The sequence below is a fragment of the Microcaecilia unicolor genome, chromosome 8 (assembly GCF_901765095.1).
Source record: "Microcaecilia unicolor chromosome 8, aMicUni1.1, whole genome shotgun sequence".
NCBI classification, from domain to species: domain Eukaryota; kingdom Metazoa; phylum Chordata; class Amphibia; order Gymnophiona; family Siphonopidae; genus Microcaecilia; species Microcaecilia unicolor.
In genome coordinates this window covers 156,722,408-156,741,246 of record NC_044038.1, presented here as the reverse complement: position 1 = coordinate 156,741,246, position 18,839 = coordinate 156,722,408, and the positions used below count along the sequence as shown (strand labels likewise).

Below are 18,839 nucleotides of genomic sequence, written 5' to 3'. Positions count from 1 at the left end.
CAGCTATAGGACAAGAGCAGGGGAAGGAGGAACCAGAAGTCAATAGGAGAGAAGCAAGGGAAGCCAGGCAGAGGAAGAGCAGACCCAGATGGGTGGAAGCAAAGCAATCACGGAGCCTGGAAGCCAGGCAGAGAGAGAGCAGAGCCAGGTGCATGGAAGCAAAGCAATCAAGGAGCCTGCAGCCAGAGAAGAACCACACATATATGGCTCAAGGCTGTGCCAGTCAAGTGTGCGTATCCCTTAGCCCCCCCCCCCCCCCCCCCCCCCCAGGGAAGGAAAACACAGATAAGGAAGAGAACGTAGACTCCATTAGGCGCAGCCAGTAAATTACCTTTTATTAGCATCTCACAGAGCCAAAAATACAAATAATAGTTCTCTCCCTTGGAGCAGGTTGTCAGTCAGCAATGTGCATCCTCCTGAAAGACAAAGGACTGCTCAGCTAACACCTCCCGGACATCACATATATTCTGTTACAAGTTCCATTTCTCATAAATCATGTGATTTCCCATAAACTAGCACCATTAGGTTGCCTTATACCATATATGGATTGTTCCTGTATTCTATCAGTCTCTCCTGATGGGAGTTCACGTGCAAAATCGGTACCTATTGGCTAGTCAGTTATCTGTTCTGCGTGCACAGTCAGAACAATACCCTTGTGTTCTGTCTCTCTTTCTGTCTCCCCAAATGAAACAATCTGGACATGTTAGGCTCACACTGTGTCCTCAGCCTGTCTCCTAGCAACTTACAAGGTTACATCCACCCTATAAGAAAAACATACTCAGCTGCAAACAAATGTTATGAAGTGTCAGTTCTCAGCTCCTGAGAAAGCAATGATTGTTACACAAGATGCTGAGTTAGTAGGCTAACATGTGAGAACCAAACTGACAGTACAGGCCTTAGGCCTAGCCCTTAGTAACAGACCTAAAAAGAGGAAAGAATATACAGTGTCAATGGGACCCTGCGCAGCCCAAGGATGCCGCTTGCGTTGAGGTAGGGGACATGACACTATCCTCTAAGTTAGGGTGGAGCTGCAACTTAACTGGTTAGTGTTGGTATTCAGAGAATGTAGTAAAAGCAGTTAGCTTAGCAGGATTTGAAAAAGGTTTGGATGTCTTCCTTAAGGAAAAGTCCATAGATCATTATTAAAATAGACTTGGGGAAAATCCACTGCTTATTTCTACGATAAGCAGCATAAAATGTATTGTACTGTTTTGGGATCTTGCCAGGTACTTGTGATCTGGATGCTGGGCTTGATAGACCTTCGATCTGTCCCAGTATTTTATTTTCTGCATTTGTATCCCACATTTTCACGCCTCTTTGCAGGCTCAATGTGGCTTACAATATACCGTAATGGCGATTGCCATTTCTGGAGTGAGAAGTACAGAATATTATTGCAATTAAAGTACAGAAAATATAAAATAAATTAGAAGAAAATAGATATATAATTCATTTCAGGTATTTGAGATCAAATGTAATGAATAACATTCAATAATGACAAAATGCTTAAAGTAACCATATAAAAATAGTTCAGTATGGCAATACTTATGTACTTATACCCGATTATTCAATGTCGGGAGCCATGCATGCCCTGGCATTGAAAATCTGAGGTTAGGTTCAGACCCTATGCTTATAAATTTAAGCCTCACTTTTCAAGGTCAAAACTCACCAGCAGGAGCATTCAACAGATCAATACAAAAGCTGATGTGAAACAAGTCACCACTGAGGTCTGTGAAGGATTGATTTTAAGCATATCAGGTTACACTTTGAAAGTAAGAAATTAGTAAGAAATTAGCAGTATTGAGATTTTGTATTGATCTATAAATTTAAGTCTGTCATTTATTTGGCTAATTTATGAGCCTAGTGCTAAAAATCAGTGTTAAGCTCCTAATTTTTTATCAGTACCCTAAATTCACCCCTTTTGCTACCCACTTTCTAAATTTAGAAATATAATAAACTTTTGAGTATAAATTTAGGGACTCAAGCCTAAATTTTCAGAGGCCATTTTATGACCATAACTATCAAAGGTAGGCGTATGAATCCTATGAATATTGGCCCATCATTTTTTATCATTAAACATGCACTTTTTAACCTCTAGAAAGCTAGAACGAGAGGGTCTCCTGTATACTGCCTCTCCAACAGTACCAGGAAGGTCTACTTTCCTTTAGGTAGTGATGTGATATAAACACAGTTGGTTGGAATGAGCTACAGGGCCTTGATCTCTCCATATGGATCTGCCAGGTACTTTATTGTGACTCAGATTGTCCATTGTCAAAGACAGGATACTAAACTCAATGGACCTTTGCTGTGAACCAGCATGTCGCATTTTAGTTTGCATTCTCACGTTAATCAAATTCTCCTTTTTCTTTTGACTGTAGGATTATAGGGTGAACATCTTCTTGAGGCAGCAATGGAATGACCCCCGGTTGGCATACAGTGAGTACCCCGATGACTCACTGGACCTGGACCCTTCTATGTTGGACTCCATCTGGAAACCTGACTTGTTCTTTGCTAATGAAAAGGGGGCCCATTTTCATGAAATTACCACAGATAACAAACTCTTGCGCATTTTCAAGAATGGCAATGTCCTCTACAGTATTAGGTAAGTTAGGAGGCGAAAGTAAGTCTGGGGGAAAGTAGAGCGTAGCTTGCATTTGTTGGTTAAGTATAAGGTAAAGAGTTGTATAACAAGGCTAAAGTGATCTGCCATCTTTAGTTTCAGAGAAGAAAGAAGAAATAACAATATCTATTCATTTAAACAAAGATACAGCACATTTGGAGTGGCTAAAATGAGGTTAAAATTATGCTAAGGAGGGTTATTTCAGGAAGCAATGCTAATCGACAGTGTTAGGAAGAAACATTTCTGAAGAAAAACGGAATTGCTAGTGGAAACTTAGGGCTCGATATTCAGCCAGCAGCATTCAGCGTTTTGTTGACTTCTACCAGCATTATCCCCGTAAATTCAATGCTGGACCATGTCCAGGTCTGGCATTGAATTTACAGGTATATGGTCTGGTGAACACAAAGCTAGTTAAGTGCAATATTCAGAACTTAACCAGCTATGACGAACTGCCTAAAGATAGGACTGACTTTTATGAGGCCCTATTAACGCAGTTACCTTGGCTGATTAACTGCTGAAATATTGGCACTAAACTGGCCAAGTGCTGATTCCGCCTCCGGAACACCCCCAAAATAGCTGGCTTTGTGTTAGGTGCTAACCGGATATTTTCAACCATGCTAAGCAGTTAACTGCCACTGAAAATAACCGGTTAGCCCCAAACAATTGATTTAACTGGCCAAGATCCATTTATGGCCAGTTAAATCACTTTGAATGTTCACCCCATCATGATTAAACTTGTCTTTAGTTGAGAGCCAGTAGCTATCAGTACAAACACAAGTATTTCTGTCTAACTAGCTCTCCATTCAGTATCTCAGATCTCATGCATTCTTCAATTTTTCTTCCTAGGATCACCCTTATTCTGGCTTGTCCTATGGATTTGAAAAATTTCCCTATGGATGTACAGACATGCATTATGCAGCTGGAAAGCTGTGAGTCTCAATGGTCCTTCGGAAAAAATCACCTGCACTCGGTGTCTTCCCTTAACTAATGTCAGGTGTATTCTGACAACCATGAGTCATTCTAAAAGAATATAAACCAGAAAATTCTGTTCAGAAACTTGTATTAGTGTTTATAGATGTGTATTATTTTCTTTCTCTTGACTTCATTTTCTAAAGAGTGTCTACAGTAAACCCAGCCCGACCTCCACATTAATGCATACACAGACAGATTTATTAGTATTCATGCTACACTCTATATTTTTCTGAGGACTTTGTTTGTTTAAGTTAGTGTTCTGTTTTTAAGGATGGAGTTTGATTTTGATTTTGCTTCTGATTTTTATCACAGTGGAGCCCATGCCCTCCTTTAGTATATGCAACATTACAGTGTAGGTGGTATTTTCCCATGAACGATTTCATATTTTTGTGGTTTGACCCCTAACTGCATGATCCTGGTTTATTAGAATGGATAATGAATATATAAAGCTAGAGAATGAAACACAACCCCTTTTCTCCCTTTCCGTTCTAGGTGAAATAATGGATTTTCTCATATTTTGTGTGTGCCTGTGCATATGCATGTGTGTTTATTTATGTTTGTAAGATTGTTGCTATACTGCCTTTCTATAGTGCAACCAAAGCAGTTTATATATTATATGCAAGTACAGTAGGGTGGTGTGTGTGTCTATTCCCCATCTCCCTTCTTCCCAATAATGACAAATTTTCAGACACATCAGAGAGTTTCAGGGGATCATTCTTGATCCAGATATGTATGGATGGACATGCATACACGCTTACCTTTCAGAAAGAAGTCTTCATTTAGCTTCATGCGCAGCAATCTGGAACTACTACAGGAACCCGGTGGCAGGGCCACCGAGCGACTGAGCCGGGCCTGGTGCAGGGCTGCCGCTGCTGCCCCCCCCCCCCCCCCAGGACCACCACTGCCGCCCCTGGACCCCCACATAGCCAGACCACAAAAATTGTGGGGGGGGAGGGACCGGAGCCCAAAATGGGGGGGCACATTTTGCCCCACCTCCCTGTCCCCCACTGCAACTCCACATACCTTGGCTGGCAGGGGTTCACAAGCTCTGCCAGCAGAAGTTTTCCTCCAGTGCGCAATGTGAGGGGAAAAGCAGTCACAGGGCAGGCAATGTGGCAGAGAACAGCTCTGGAGGGAGGCTTCTGCTGGCAGGCAGGGGCATATCTGCGTGGGGCCACGGGGGCCTGGGCCCCCGCAGATTTCGCCCCGGACCCCCCTACCGCCGTTAACCCTCCCTCCCTCCCCTGCCTACCCCCGTCACCTACCCCCGAGGTCCGCTTCCTCCTGCCGGCTTTTTAAAATATTGCTTCAGCTGGCGGGGGACCCCAACCCCCCGCCAGCCCAGCCGCGGTCTTCTTTAACTTCTTCATCCTCGTCGTGCTGTGAAAGCTGCATGCATCCTTAGTTCCAGTTGGATGGAGTCTGATGTCGCAGTACGTTAACGTGCTGCGACGTCAGACTCCGTCCAACTGGAACTAAGGATGCATGCAGCTTTCACAGCACGACGAGGATGAAGAAGTTAAAGAAGACCGCGGCTGGGCTGGCGGGGGGTTGGGGTCCCCCGCCAGCTGAAGCAATATTTTAAAAAGCCGGCAGGAGGAAGCGGACCTCGGGGGTAGGTGACGGCGGTAGGCGGGGGAGGGAGGGTTAACGGCGGTAGGGGGGAGGGTTGACGGCGGTAGGGGGGCGGCGGCGGCTGGGGGGGCTATAATGTACCCCCTCACTCTAGCCCCTGCCCCCCCTACCGCCGAACCTCAGATACACCCCTGCTGGCAGGGCTTGGAGACCCCCCCCCCAGCCAAACCAAAGGCTACTACTATTACTTATGATTTCTACAGCGCTACTAGACGTACGCAGTGCTGTACACTGGACATGAAGAGACAATCTCTGCTCAACAGAGCTTACAATCTAATTAGAACAGACAAATAGAACAAATAAGGGAATTACTAAGGTGGGGGATGATAAAATAAGGGTACTGAACAAGTGAGTAAGGGTTAGGAGTTAAAAGCAGCATCAAAAAGGTGGGCTTTAAGCCTAGATTTGAAGACGGCCAGAGATGGAGCTTGATGTATCGGCTCAGGAAGTCTATTCCAGGCCCTAAAGCCCTGTGTATGCTTCTCCCCAGTATCTAAGGGTGGCCCGGCACCGGAGTTTTCTTCCTCCTGCTCCTGTCGGGACACGATCACCTGGGTCCCGTCAAGAGCAGGAAATAGACAGACCCAGGCACCAGGCCTCCCTTGGAGCCAGGTCTAGGGGAATCTTGAATTCCCCTCTCAGCGGCCCTGCCTGGTGGTAGTTCCCACACCCAGTGGGTACCATTTCCAGCAGTACAAAAATATTTTCTATTTTAATAGTGCTGGTGCTTACCCAGCAGTAATCGGATGGCGGTAAGTGCTTCACCCCCAAAATGGCCTTGCAGTAAGTGATTCACTTACTGCATGGCTATTTCTTAAAAAAAAAAAAAAAGAGAGAGACAGCCTTTTACTTGCTGCAGTAAAAGGGGGCCTCAGCGCACATCAAGAACAAGTGCCGACGCTAGGCAAGGCCCCCTTTTACCATAGCTTAATAAAAGGACCCCTTACGAGAATTCATTTTCCAGAAATCTGACTTATTTTGTTCTTCTGTTAGTTGGCTACACGATGAATGATGTGATATTTGAGTGGCAAGAAGTTGGTGCTGTGCAGGTAGCAGATGGGTTGACGTTGCCTCAGTTTATCCTGAAGGAAGAAAAGGATTTGCGATATTGCACCAAACATTATAACACAGGTTAGTTGCAAGATTTGAAATATATGACCTTCCATTTAATTTTTCCACCTTCCTTTCCAGTTGATTTCATGCCAGATACAGGCAAAAGCAGAGGACAAATATCCACCAAGGAATCAGCAGAAGACAAAAAGGATGGTGGCAGGAGCAGGCAGATGTTGGTACACCACACAGCTGCATTCAAAAAGGGTCCTTTTTGAATAAAGCTATGTGGTTTGCCATCTGCCTGTGCCTGCACCATCCTTTGGGGTCCTTTTACTAAGGTGCCCTAATGGATTTAGCACCTACATGATTAGCGTGTGCTAAATGATAAGAAACCAATTATATTCCTATGGGTGTGTTATCATTTAGCACCCCTCATCTTCTGTCATACTAGAAGTATCTTCAGTTTTGTCTACTACATTAAGGGGTCCTTTTACAAAGCAGCAGTAAGCCCAATGGGGGCTTACCGCTCACTAAAAGGGAAGTACTGCTGGACTACTGCAGCAGCCCAGCGGTAGTTCCCTCCCCCACCCCACCCACATTGTTTGTCATATCTGGCGCTACAAAAATATTTTTTTATTTTTGTAGTGCCAGTGTGTACCCGGCGATAATCAGGCAGTGCTGGGTACTGCCCAATTACTGGTGGGTCAGCGCAGGAGCCCTTACCACCACCTCAATGAGTGCCAGTAAGTACTACCCACCTCCCCTGATATGGCCTTGCGGCAAGTGCTTCACTTGCTGCATAGCCATTTCCTGAAAAAAAGAAAGACCTGCCTTTTTCCCACTGCGGTAAAAGGTGTCTCCATACATATCAAAAACATGTGCCAATGCCAGCACAGGCCCCCATTTGTCGCAGGTTCGTAAACAGGGCCCTGAAAATTTACAAGTCTGTCAGGACCCTCAGATCTACTAATAAATTGCTTTTAGAAATTTAGAGTTTTTGTGTACTCAATCTACTCAGCCTTAGATCTTCTACATTTCAAGTTATGAAATTTATTGCCTGTTGATTTATGGAAAATTGACTCATATCTTTCTTTCAGGAAGCAGCTTAAAACTTATTTAATTCAGAAAGTGTTTTTCTAACTTTATGGACTAAGCAGAGGCAGGAGCAGGTTCTCGACCGACTTGTGATTTTCAGTTTGTTCTGTGTGATTTTTAAAATTTTGTTTTATTTTGTGTATTTTAAGATACATATTGGTCATTTTAATTTTGTATGTTAATACTGTAATCCGCTAGGAAACGTGGACTAAGTGAAATATATATATTTTTAAATAAATTCAGTGCATGCAATGCCACTGGAATTGCAAATAACAAAAGGACAACGAAGGCCATTTTCAAAAGCCATTTGCACAGGTCGATGTGCTCTTTGAAAAATACTCACCTTCCCCCCCCCCCCCCCCCCCCCCCAATATTCAAAAAAATTTAACCAGCCAGGAATGGCAAGGGGGCATGGACCTGGTTAGGATATGGACAGGTCAGGGGCCTGCTTAGCAGTAACAAGCCCAGGTTATAAAATACTAGCATTTACATGCCTAACTTCTGCTACAGTTAAGTGTGAGAATCTATACCAGCTAATGAGCTACCAAAGGGCACACCCCTAAATTTAGGTGACTAAATGCAGAGTTACACTAATATTCTTAATAAATGAATTCTACAGAAAATATATATAATAATAAATAGCAAATAAATTCTACAATAAATATATATATAATAATAAATAATGAATAAATTCTATCGTGGCACTTGTGCACGCAATTGCCATTATAGAATCCATGCTTACCCCCGGATTCTATATAGCATGACCTAAGTTGCATGTACAAATCCAGGCGTGTTCTGGATTTGCACACACAACTTAGTTAACAATCCAATGGCGATAATTGCCACTAAACAAACAATTATTTTCACTAATTGGCATTATTCTGTAACGTAATGCACATAAATTCTAGATTGAATAGTTGAAAAGAGGGTGTGGCCATGGGCATGGAATGGGCACGTCATGGGACGTTCTAAAATATATGAGCATTGTTATAGAATACACCCTGTTCACGCCTAATTTATGGTGTAACTGCTCATGACTTGATATGGTAATGCAGATAGGCACTCGGTGTATTCTATAAATGGTGCAGAAATTTAGGCTTATTCAATAAAGTATGCCTACATTTAGGCATACTTTATAGGCGTATTTTATTTTGGTGCTGATTTGTTTAGGCATGATATATAGAATCTATTCCTTAATGCACATCATCCCAGTGCCTAACTTTAGGTAATCTATAGAGAATTACCCCTTATGGACCAAATTCTATAAATGGTGCATAAAAATTAAAGCTAAAAAATGCACTTAGTGTCATTCTATAAACCTTCAGTTTATAGATTATGCATAGCACCTGACCCCATCACTAAAATTTAGGTGTGACCATTTACACCAATGAAAACCTGGTGTAAATCCCTGCATCTAACTTAGGCGTGGATTGAGCATATTCCATAACAGTGCACGTAATTTTTAGGAAGCCCATGATCCGTCCATGCCCCTCCCATGGACACACACCCTTTTGTGATCTGTGCATTAGAATTTATGTGCACCACTTTACATTATATACTTAGAAAGCATGCATAAATTCTAATTAGTGCCAATTAGTGCTGATAATGGCTTGATAGTGGCCAACTATCAGCACAAATTGGCTTGTCAAATGATTAAGTTGTGCATGCAATTTGGCTGCATGGCCAAAATTGCGCATGCAACTGTGTGAGCATCACAAATCACACCTACCTTGCTGGTGGACATTTACACTTGTTCTTGAGCAGGTATTCATGTGTGTTCTTAGGTTATTCAAGTATGCATGTAGATTAGTGTATTACATCTATCAACATAGCTGTGTATATCAACACAATTGTTAGTAGGGGCTGGTAACAGTGGCATAGCTAGGACTGAAAGGGTCCAATGTGGAAAAATTAAGATGAGTCCCCTATAACACCATCTCTCAAAAGTAGTGAGAACTGGAGGGAGAACTCCTTCACAGCTCCAATAAATAAACCCTGCAAAATGCAAACATATCACAGACCTAAATAAAAACCTGTCGTAGTAATAGAAACAGAAACTGAAATAAATGTAAGATATCAGAGATGTACATTTCCCACAGCTGACATATTATAATTAATAAATTCTGAATTAAAAAAAAACTTTTTTCTACCTTTGTTGTCTGACCAGTGTCTCTTTTCTTCTTGTTTTTTCTTGACTCTCTTTCCAGAGTCTCCTATTTTTTTGACATATCTTCTCTCTCCATGTCCATCAATCATCTTCCTTCTTTGTCCCTTATATGCATAAAATATGATTTACCAGAATAAAATTAACATACTAAGGGGGGAAGTTATCAATGTAGGTTACTATTAAATTGGGTTATTTTACTACAAGTAGGGTTATTACAGCATAGGTGCCATTTTATACATTGAGACCCTGTACTAAAATAAACCAATTTATATTAAAATAACCTGACTTAAAGCAGTTCACGTTGATAATTTACCCCCTAATTCAGAGATTATATGCATGTAGGAGGTAATTTTACAAAGGAATTTTTGCTCATTTATGCCTGTATAAAATTGCCCCTTGCATGCTCAGCTTTGAACCAAATCCAGAAAAGATTTGCATTGTCAGACCATATATCTCTTGAAATTGTGTCTTTAATTAGAGGGAGGTGTATTTGACATACAGGGGAACACAGGGATTGTATAGTCTGCTATTGGTTTAGACATTCTACCTATTTATTCGTATCTGGTGATGAGAAATGCAAATAGCAGTTCCTATTAATGGTACTGATAGTAGCTAAAAGAAATATAGTTGAAATAGGTCACATGCTTTTAACACCCCCTATGACTGTTTGATAAATAGACCTAAGCAGATCAGATACATCCGTTTTTTCTGATACACACAGAGGTTTTGGCACTTATACTCATGTGAACACTGGTGCTTACATGTTCAGGACTGCTAGGAGGGGGCTTGCCATTGGGGTGCTTCAAGAGAGGGTGGGGGTTCTGTTATAGAGGATTGACCATTGAATCATCGGGGTTCTGTTCTAAGGGGTGAATCAGATCAATGGGATCTTTTCCTGGGGGGGGGGGGGGGGAATGTCTTTTCAGCACAAATCTAAATGCCACTTCCATTTTTGGGGATACTTGAATTATCTAAAATTTATCTCCACATGTAATAAAAATGTAAACATAATTTCTATTTTCTCAGGAAAGTTCACCTGTATTGAGGCTCGTTTCCACCTAGAACGTCAAATGGGTTATTATCTGATCCAGATGTACATCCCCAGCCTTCTGATTGTTATCCTATCCTGGGTCTCCTTCTGGATTAACATGGATGCTGCACCAGCCCGTGTTGGCTTAGGGATCACCACTGTACTCACTATGACCACCCAGAGCTCTGGTTCCCGAGCATCTCTGCCCAAGGTATGGAGCAGATTGTTGTAAAGGGAACAAGAACAAGATTATCCTCCATGTTAATTACTGAAAGAGGAGTTCTCTAGTGAGCTGGAATCAGCAGCCTCTGATGGAACAATGTTAGAGCTGAAACTCAAAATGACCGCTCCTATTATACTGATCTTTAATTTTTAAGTAATAACAAATATAAAAAAAACATAGAATATGTTGGCAGGTAAAGAACATACAGCCCATCCATTTTGCTCATCTACACAAGCTGTTCAGCTCTATGCTTCCTTCCCCTTGGTGAGAAACGTTCCATGCTTTCTTTAATTCAGATATTGTTCATTTCTCCACCACATCCACTAGGAGGCTGTTCCATGCATCCACAATCTTTTTTGTGAAGACATATTTCCTTAGATTGCTCCGAGTTTATCCCATGTCACTGTCATTCCATGACTTCTGATTGGCAATCCACCTTTTTGCTGATAGAGGCCAGATTCTTGTGCTTTTATTTTTTGATGGTATTTAAATGTCTCTATTATTATATCTCCTGTTCCTCCTTTCCTCCAAAACATATATGTTTAAATCTTTAAGTCTGTTCCTGTATACTTTATGAGGCAACACAGCATTCTGTTTTTTCTTAGCTCCTAAATTATGGAATGACCTTTTTTAGTATTTCCTTTGGAGAATGACTATTGGGTCAGCTGGTCTGATCCAGTGCTTGCTTTTGTTTAGTGTACAAGTTACAATTAATCTGTGTGAATATGTTTTTCCTATTTTTAAAAAAATATTTTGACATTCCTTTCCGTACCATGATATTTTTATTTGTTGACCACCTTGATCTGCTCATCAGCAAAGGCAATACATGAAGACAATAATAAATATAAACTTAAATATAAGGACTATTGACTATTTTAGTAACTACCTTATAGTCTGATTCCATCAGGTTTATATTCTTACGATGATATGATCTTCAGATTAGAAGGCAGTTGCCTTCCAGGAGGAACTATATTCTGCCTCTAGAAAGTGTGCTATAATCATCCCATACTTAGCTGTGTCTTAAATATCTGTTAATCACAGTTCCTGTTCCCTAATTGGATCTTTGCTTTCAGTAATTTCAGTGCCCTTTTGTGTTGGATGCACTTCTTGATAGATGATAACATTATGACTTATACTTTATAGTTTATTGAGATTTGCTATAACACCAATCCTAACAGGCAGATCTAGGCGATGTACAATAAAACCAAAATTACTAGGAAACGGAAAGGAACTACAATATTCAGAAACATAGAAACATGATGGTAGATAAGGGCCAAGTGGCCCATCCAGTCTGCCCATCCTCAGTAACCACTAACTCTTCCTTTCCTAAGGGATCCCACATGTTTGTCCCACACTTTCTTAAATTCTGACACAGTCCTCTTCTCCACGATCTCCACCAGGAGGCCATTCCACACATCCACCATCCTTTCCATGAAAGAGTATTTTCCTAGATTCCCCCTAAGACTATTTCCTCTTAACTTCATCGTATGTCCCCTCATTCCAGAGTTTTTTGACAGGAAAGAGTAACAAGCATACCGTGGAATTGTCACACATAAAAGAAAAGAGGAGAAATGAGGAAGTGGAGGGGTGAAAGGGGAGAGAACAAAAGAAGGGGAGAGCAAAATGGGAGAGAGAGGGGATGGACATCGTGGGTAGGAGGGAATAGAGATACAGCATTCGGCCCCAATGCTGCTACTTGCCAGGTGAATTGAAGGCCTAGGTGAAGAACCAAGCCTTTAGACCTGCTTTAAAGGTCTTACCTAGAACAAACCTAATTTTTGTCTTGTTTTAGTCTGGTATTCAAGCCTCAGGAGTCCTTACCAGGGACTCTTTGATAGAACAAACCAGACAGAGTAAAGGTACTGAAAGATCACGTCACCTAAAAAAAGCTGATAGAAGAACTCAACTAAATTTAAGTTCAACCCAAAAAGACAGGGAAAAAAAACCCTGAAATATCAGGTTTCTTTCAAGTGTCATTACATTTCAGACTTTATTTCCACTGTCAATAGATATCAGGCACAAACAAGTTTTAAACATAGGATCCTCAGGTTAGGAGAATGTTGCCTTCCAGAAGGAGCTATTCTACCTCTTGAGGGTTTGGTATAGCCAGCTTATACTGTATCTAGCTGTATCTTGTATTTCTGCATCAGAGTTTTTCTTGTCCAGTTGTACACTAAATCTAAACAAAATGAATTTTTTGACTGTACATCTCTACTATAAACTAAACAACCCAAATGGACTGACCCTCCATCCAACATTCCTTGTCATCTAATCCTATCATCCTTTCTCTTGGATAGGGTAAAGTGTTTGTGATGAGGTAAACTGTTTTATCATGTTATCACACATCAATACATTAGCTACCGTATATTAATAAAGTGAGTCCATCCTACACAGCTACATGAGATTCTCTCATCTTATGTCCATCAGGCCTTTGTTCTCCTCAGTTAGACTGGTCTTGTTGTTGTCTTTCTTCTTCAAAGGTGTCCTATGTCAAAGCCATTGACATCTGGATGGCTGTGTGCTTGCTGTTTGTATTCTCAGCTCTGCTGGAATATGCCGCTGTCAACTTTGTATCCCGACAGCACAAAGAGTTGCTCCGGTTCAGGAGAAAGAGGAGACATCACAAGGTAATAACTGCTGAACAGAGCAGAGCCCCATCTGCTACACACTTCAGGGTTCATGCCAGTTATTTCTTCTGAGTTAATATACAAAAAATACCAGAAGTATTGCAAGCCAAAAAATGAAAGACGCAATAAGGTGAAATAACTTAAAAATAAATAAATAATAACTCCTTGAGAACATAGGTTAAATAACTTAAAGAGAAAGTTTATGGTAGCTCATATGCTGTTATTCAATAACAATCACTTTCTCTTATGCATGCAGTACAGTAACTAATTTGTAATCTTTGCTTCTCCAACCATGCCACTGATGTGAAATTAAATTATATGTATTTATTTATGATAAACAAAAAAAATTGCTCTAGCACACTTTTCATACGATGCTCATACATGCACACCATGTTCACTAACAATCACAACATAAGCCCAGCCATTTTACAAAGAAACACATTTTTAGAAAGAGCAGCATCACTAGAGATCTGTATGTATAATGCCAGCATTTAAACATCTAAGTGGCAGATTTTACACACCTGCACATCCAAGGAGGGACATGCGGCTAGACTCCGTGCCGGAAATTTTGAAGAGGTTTTAAATGCCAGAGAAATAAGCACAATTGCTCTCTCAAACACTCTTTCAAATGAGTAGCTAGTAACTGCTGATGTTTACATTTTTTCAAGTAGATATGTATTTTCTTTGCAAAATAGATAGTACATGTATACTTCTACCAAGGAGGTTTGATTAACAGGAGATGGCAGCAGCATTATCTAGCCTGAAGCCAGTAGGCGGAGCTTGTCGCCATATCAATTACATTGTTGAGTGTACCAAGATGGTGGCAGCTGTATTGGGGAGAATGAAAACCACCTTGGGTGGAGTGGCTTCAGCCTTGTGACATCATACTGTCTCCTGGTAATTAGACCTCCTTGACTTCTATGGTTCACCCAAACCACACCCAGAACACACCCCCTTTTAAAAGCACAACTTACACATGTCTGGCCATTTATATGTGTAAACTGGAATTTTACATATGTAAATAAATGATCTTCTATTTCTGAAAATAAGGCAGCTATTTTTTCTGAGGTATGCTGTTTTTCCAAACTTGTCATTTTTATCAAGGTTATTTTTGCAAGGAAGATGTGCATCCCAGCCTGATATTACTGCTTCAAACACACATTTATGAAAGATTAGATACCTCCCCAGTAAGTATTCATCTAGACCTGCTGATTTTGCTCTGTCAAACAGCATGGCATAATATAGCACAGCATAGTTACTAGATGTGATTTAATGCTGCAGAGCCAGCATGGATTTACTAAAGCAAAGGCATTTTTTGAAGGCATAAAAAAACCTATGTCAATGTGATTGATTGAAGCCAATTTTGTATAAGTTGTCTAGGACAGACAAGAGGCATCCAAGTCAAGACATTCTCAGTTCGCAGCATATTTTACAAAAAGCTCAATAAGCGGAGCATTTTGTAAAATACATGGGAAATATACATGTATATAGAGTTACATACAGAAGGAAATAATTTTTTAAAAAAGAAGAAGAAGAAGTGGCTTCATTTGGGTTTTATAGATGTGTAAGCTTATTTTCAAAGCACATACACTTACAAAGTTACATATGTTACTATCCAGCTTATTTTCGAAAGTGATAGCCGGCCATCTTCCGACACAAATCGGGAGATGGCCGGCCATCTCCTAAAACCGGCCAAATCGGTATAATCGAAAGCCGATTTTTGGACACACTCGCCGGCATTCCATCGCGGAGGCGGCTAAACTTCAAGGGGGCGTGTTGGCAGGGCAGTGAAGGCGGGATGTGGGTGTGCTTACGAGATGGCCGGCTTCAGCTGATAATGGAAAAAAGAAAACCGACGATGACGAGCATTTGGCCGGTTTTACTTGGTCTATTTATTTTCACGACCAAGTCTTAAAAAGATGCCCAAACTGACCAGATGACCACCAGAAGGAATCGGGGATGACCTCCCCATACTCCTCCAGTGGTCACCAACCCCCTCCCACCCAAAATAAAAACTTTAAAACATTTCCTTCCTAGGAGGAGAAGCCAGTCGGCCAGCTCGTAAAAAAAAAAAAAAAAGGATCTTGCTGATCAGTTATGTTATGACTTACTTGTTCTGGAGTGCTGTATTTTGTGATACTGTTTTGAGAAATGTTCAAGAAAGACTTCATACAAATTTAAAAAGTCCCTGCCGTTCATTTTCCCTTGATGGCAGTCCCTGACGTGCACTTCCTTTAATAGCCGTCTTTCTCTCCGGAAGTGCACTTCTCTTAATGGCCAGCTTTCTCCCCAAACAGGGAAATCAAAACAGCTTTTGCTCTCTGTTTTTTTTTAGTAGTAACAGTGGGATTTGAACCAGCCACCACTGCATTACTAGAGCCATGAGGTAACCACTTGGCCACAGCTTCTCTTACTTGGCTGCCCCTCCCTTTTGATTATACCCCTTCAGGTCTCTCTCAGCCAATCACAGTGTTAAGCTGTCTGTGAGTGGCTGAGAGAGACCTGGAGGGGTATAATCAATAGGGAGGGACACCCAAGTAAGTGGAGCTGTGGCCTAAGTGGTTACATCACTGGTCTTGTAATGCCCAGGTGGCTGGTTCAAATCCCACTGTTACTACAAAAAAAGCAGTGTGCAAAAGCTTTTGATTTCCCTGTTCAGGGAGGAGTGTGGTAACCGTGTTAGTCCACTCTTAAGGTTATCAATAGAAATCAAACAAAATAAAACATGGAAAAGAAAATAAGATGATACCTTTTTTATTGGACATAACTTAATACATTTCTTGATTAGCTTTCGAAGGTTGCTTTTCTTCGTCAGATCAGAAATAAGCAAATGTGCTAGCTGACAGTGTATATAAGTGAAAACATTCAAGCATTACTATGACAGTCTGACAGGGTGGGAGGATGGGGGTGGGTCGGAGGTATGCATGGGGACATCAAAGCATATCATTGATATTCTAACAGGATGGGTGTGGATAGGTGAGGGGTGGGGTGATCAACAGAGACATACAGCTTTATGGTTTATAATGGGCTAGCACATTTGCTTATTTTCGATCTGACGAAGAAGGGCAACCTTCGAAAGCTAATCAAGAAATGTATTAAGTTATGTCCAATAAAAAAGGTATCATCTTATTTTCTTTTCCATGTTTTATTTTGTTTGATTTCTATTGATAACCTGTTCAGGGAGAAAGACGGCCATTAAGAGAAGTACACTTTCAGAGAGAAAGACGGCTCTTAAGGGAAGTGCACGTCAGGGACGGCCATCAAGGGAAAATGCACGGCAGGGACTTTTTTAATTTGTATGAAGTCTTTCTTGAACATTTCTCAAAACAGTATCACAAAATACAGCACTCCTGAACAAGTAAGTCATAACATAACTGATCAGCAAGATCTAAACATCCAGAAGTACCAGTGCACTACGAATGCTGGCCCCTCCCACGGCCAAATGCCTTGGATTTGGCCGGGTTTGAGATGGCCGGTTCCAGTTTCCATTATCGCTGAAAAACAAAGTCGGCCATCTCAAACCCGGCGATCTGTGGCATTTGGCCAGCCCCAACCGTATTATCGAAACAAAAGTTGGCCGGCCATCTTTTTCGATAATACGGTTCCGGCCAGCTGTTGCGGCGCCGCCAAAATAGATCGCCGGCGATCGATTTCGCCGGCACCGTTTGATTATGCCCCTCCACGTAACTTTGTAAGTCTATGTGCTTTGAAAATGAGCACCATAAGTATTAGAACTTAGGAACAGCAGGGCTCAAGGACCTATAGCGAGACCAGAGCTATTACCATAAATGATTCTGCCCCCGGCTGCAGAGCTTGGAGAGTTCTGGATGCCAGACTGGACAAGGAGAAGGAGATCTTCAGCTGGTGAGGCTTGGGACTTCCCCACCAGATCACATATTTATATTTTGAATTCAGTTGAAGGCACTGGAAAAGGGCAAGAGAGCAGGGAGAAAATTTGGTGCCCACCAAATTTGGGCTTAGGCCCACCCCCACCTCACAAAATCAGTTATCTGGCTATACTACTGCTTACAGCCAGTGGCGTAGCTATGTGGGGCCAGGCCCCCGTAGATTTGACCCTGGACCCCCCCTGCCGAAGACCCTCTTGACCCCCTCTGCCGAAGACCCTCTCAACCCCCCCTCCAGCCACCAACCAACCATTGCCTACCTTTGCTGGCGGGGGGCCCCAACCCCTGCCAGCCGAGGTCCTCTTCTTCCGGCATAAAGCTTCGTTCTGTTTCTGAGTCTGATGTCCTGCATGTTGTACAGGACCAATAATGACGAGAACTCAACCACTACACTTCTTTATCCAGATTGTCTCACTGTATAGCTACACAACCTAATCCTCTTATCTTCGTTTATCCTTTGTAACACCAATTGTATTTCTTCTCTGTTACGGTGATGCCATAACAGATCTCTGTAAGCCACATTGAGCCTGCAAATAGGTGGGAAAATGTGGGATACAAGTGCAATAAATAAAAATAAATAAAACTTAGCTCAATGAAAAGTCGGTTTCTGTGCTCCTTTGTTGATTTTCACCGTGATCAACGGCGGTCAGCGTTTCGAATATCCGCCGTTAGGATCGAGCGGAAATTTGTCCAGTGATCCTGAAGCAGAACGTGAATTCGAAACACTGGCCGCCATTGATCACAGTCAAAATCAACAAAGGAGCACAGAGACCGACTTTTCATTGAGCTAAGTTTGTTTGAATATTGTTTAGCCAATTTAAAGACATTACACAGAGGTTTTTGGCCGATGATGAGGAAGTCCAACCCCCTATTGACTTTTCTATATGTCAAGGGGTTTCTCGAGGCCGTTTCCTCCTAAAGAGTACTTACTTAAAGTAATACTGTTTTGAGTACCTAAACAATTTTTGACTGTCATCTGACTGATCTAGGTATCTCACCCCTATCTGTATTGTTTAATTTAGTATGCAGTAGCCATTAGCTTGGGCCCACACTAACAGCTATCATATAGTAGCACTTGCCCTTACTGCGGCTTAGTAAACAGGCTTCTTAGTCACTTTACCTATGTAATAGCACCATTACTGAAGGGAACCAGCTATATTCTTTGTACTGTTTCAGTTTAATGTATGTGCATTTTATATGGGACTAGGGCTAGGACTGACAAACATCAGGAGGCTGTAAATAGTTATTCTATGCATGCTAAAGTCTATTCACAGTCAATAAGTTAGACCTGTTCTGCACTGGTGTTCTGAAATAGAAAATGTACTTAAAAGTCTTTTAGGCAAATAATTGAGACTGTTATTAATAGCAGAGGCAGTCATTTAGGTAGAGGCAGTATGTAACAACTTTTACAAAGTCTCTTTATCTAATTTGTAACCTGCCTCCTTCTGAGAATATGTGAATATCCTCTCCTTATCCCACCTTAATAACAGTGAATCAGATAATGTAATTATGTTT

The 18,839-nt window shown here is 41.5% G+C and overlaps 1 protein-coding gene across 1 annotated transcript in view; it reads left to right on the top strand.

Moving 5' to 3' along the window:
* GLRA1 (glycine receptor alpha 1) overlaps positions 1–18,839 on the top strand; it is a 67,976-nt gene that overhangs the window by 37,414 nt on the left and 11,723 nt on the right. Inside the window, 5 exon segments of the mRNA XM_030213418.1 lie at positions 2,376–2,599; positions 3,464–3,546; positions 6,218–6,355; positions 10,566–10,780; positions 13,273–13,419. Of these exon segments, the coding sequence (XP_030069278.1) occupies positions 2,376–2,599; positions 3,464–3,546; positions 6,218–6,355; positions 10,566–10,780; positions 13,273–13,419 (807 nt within the window).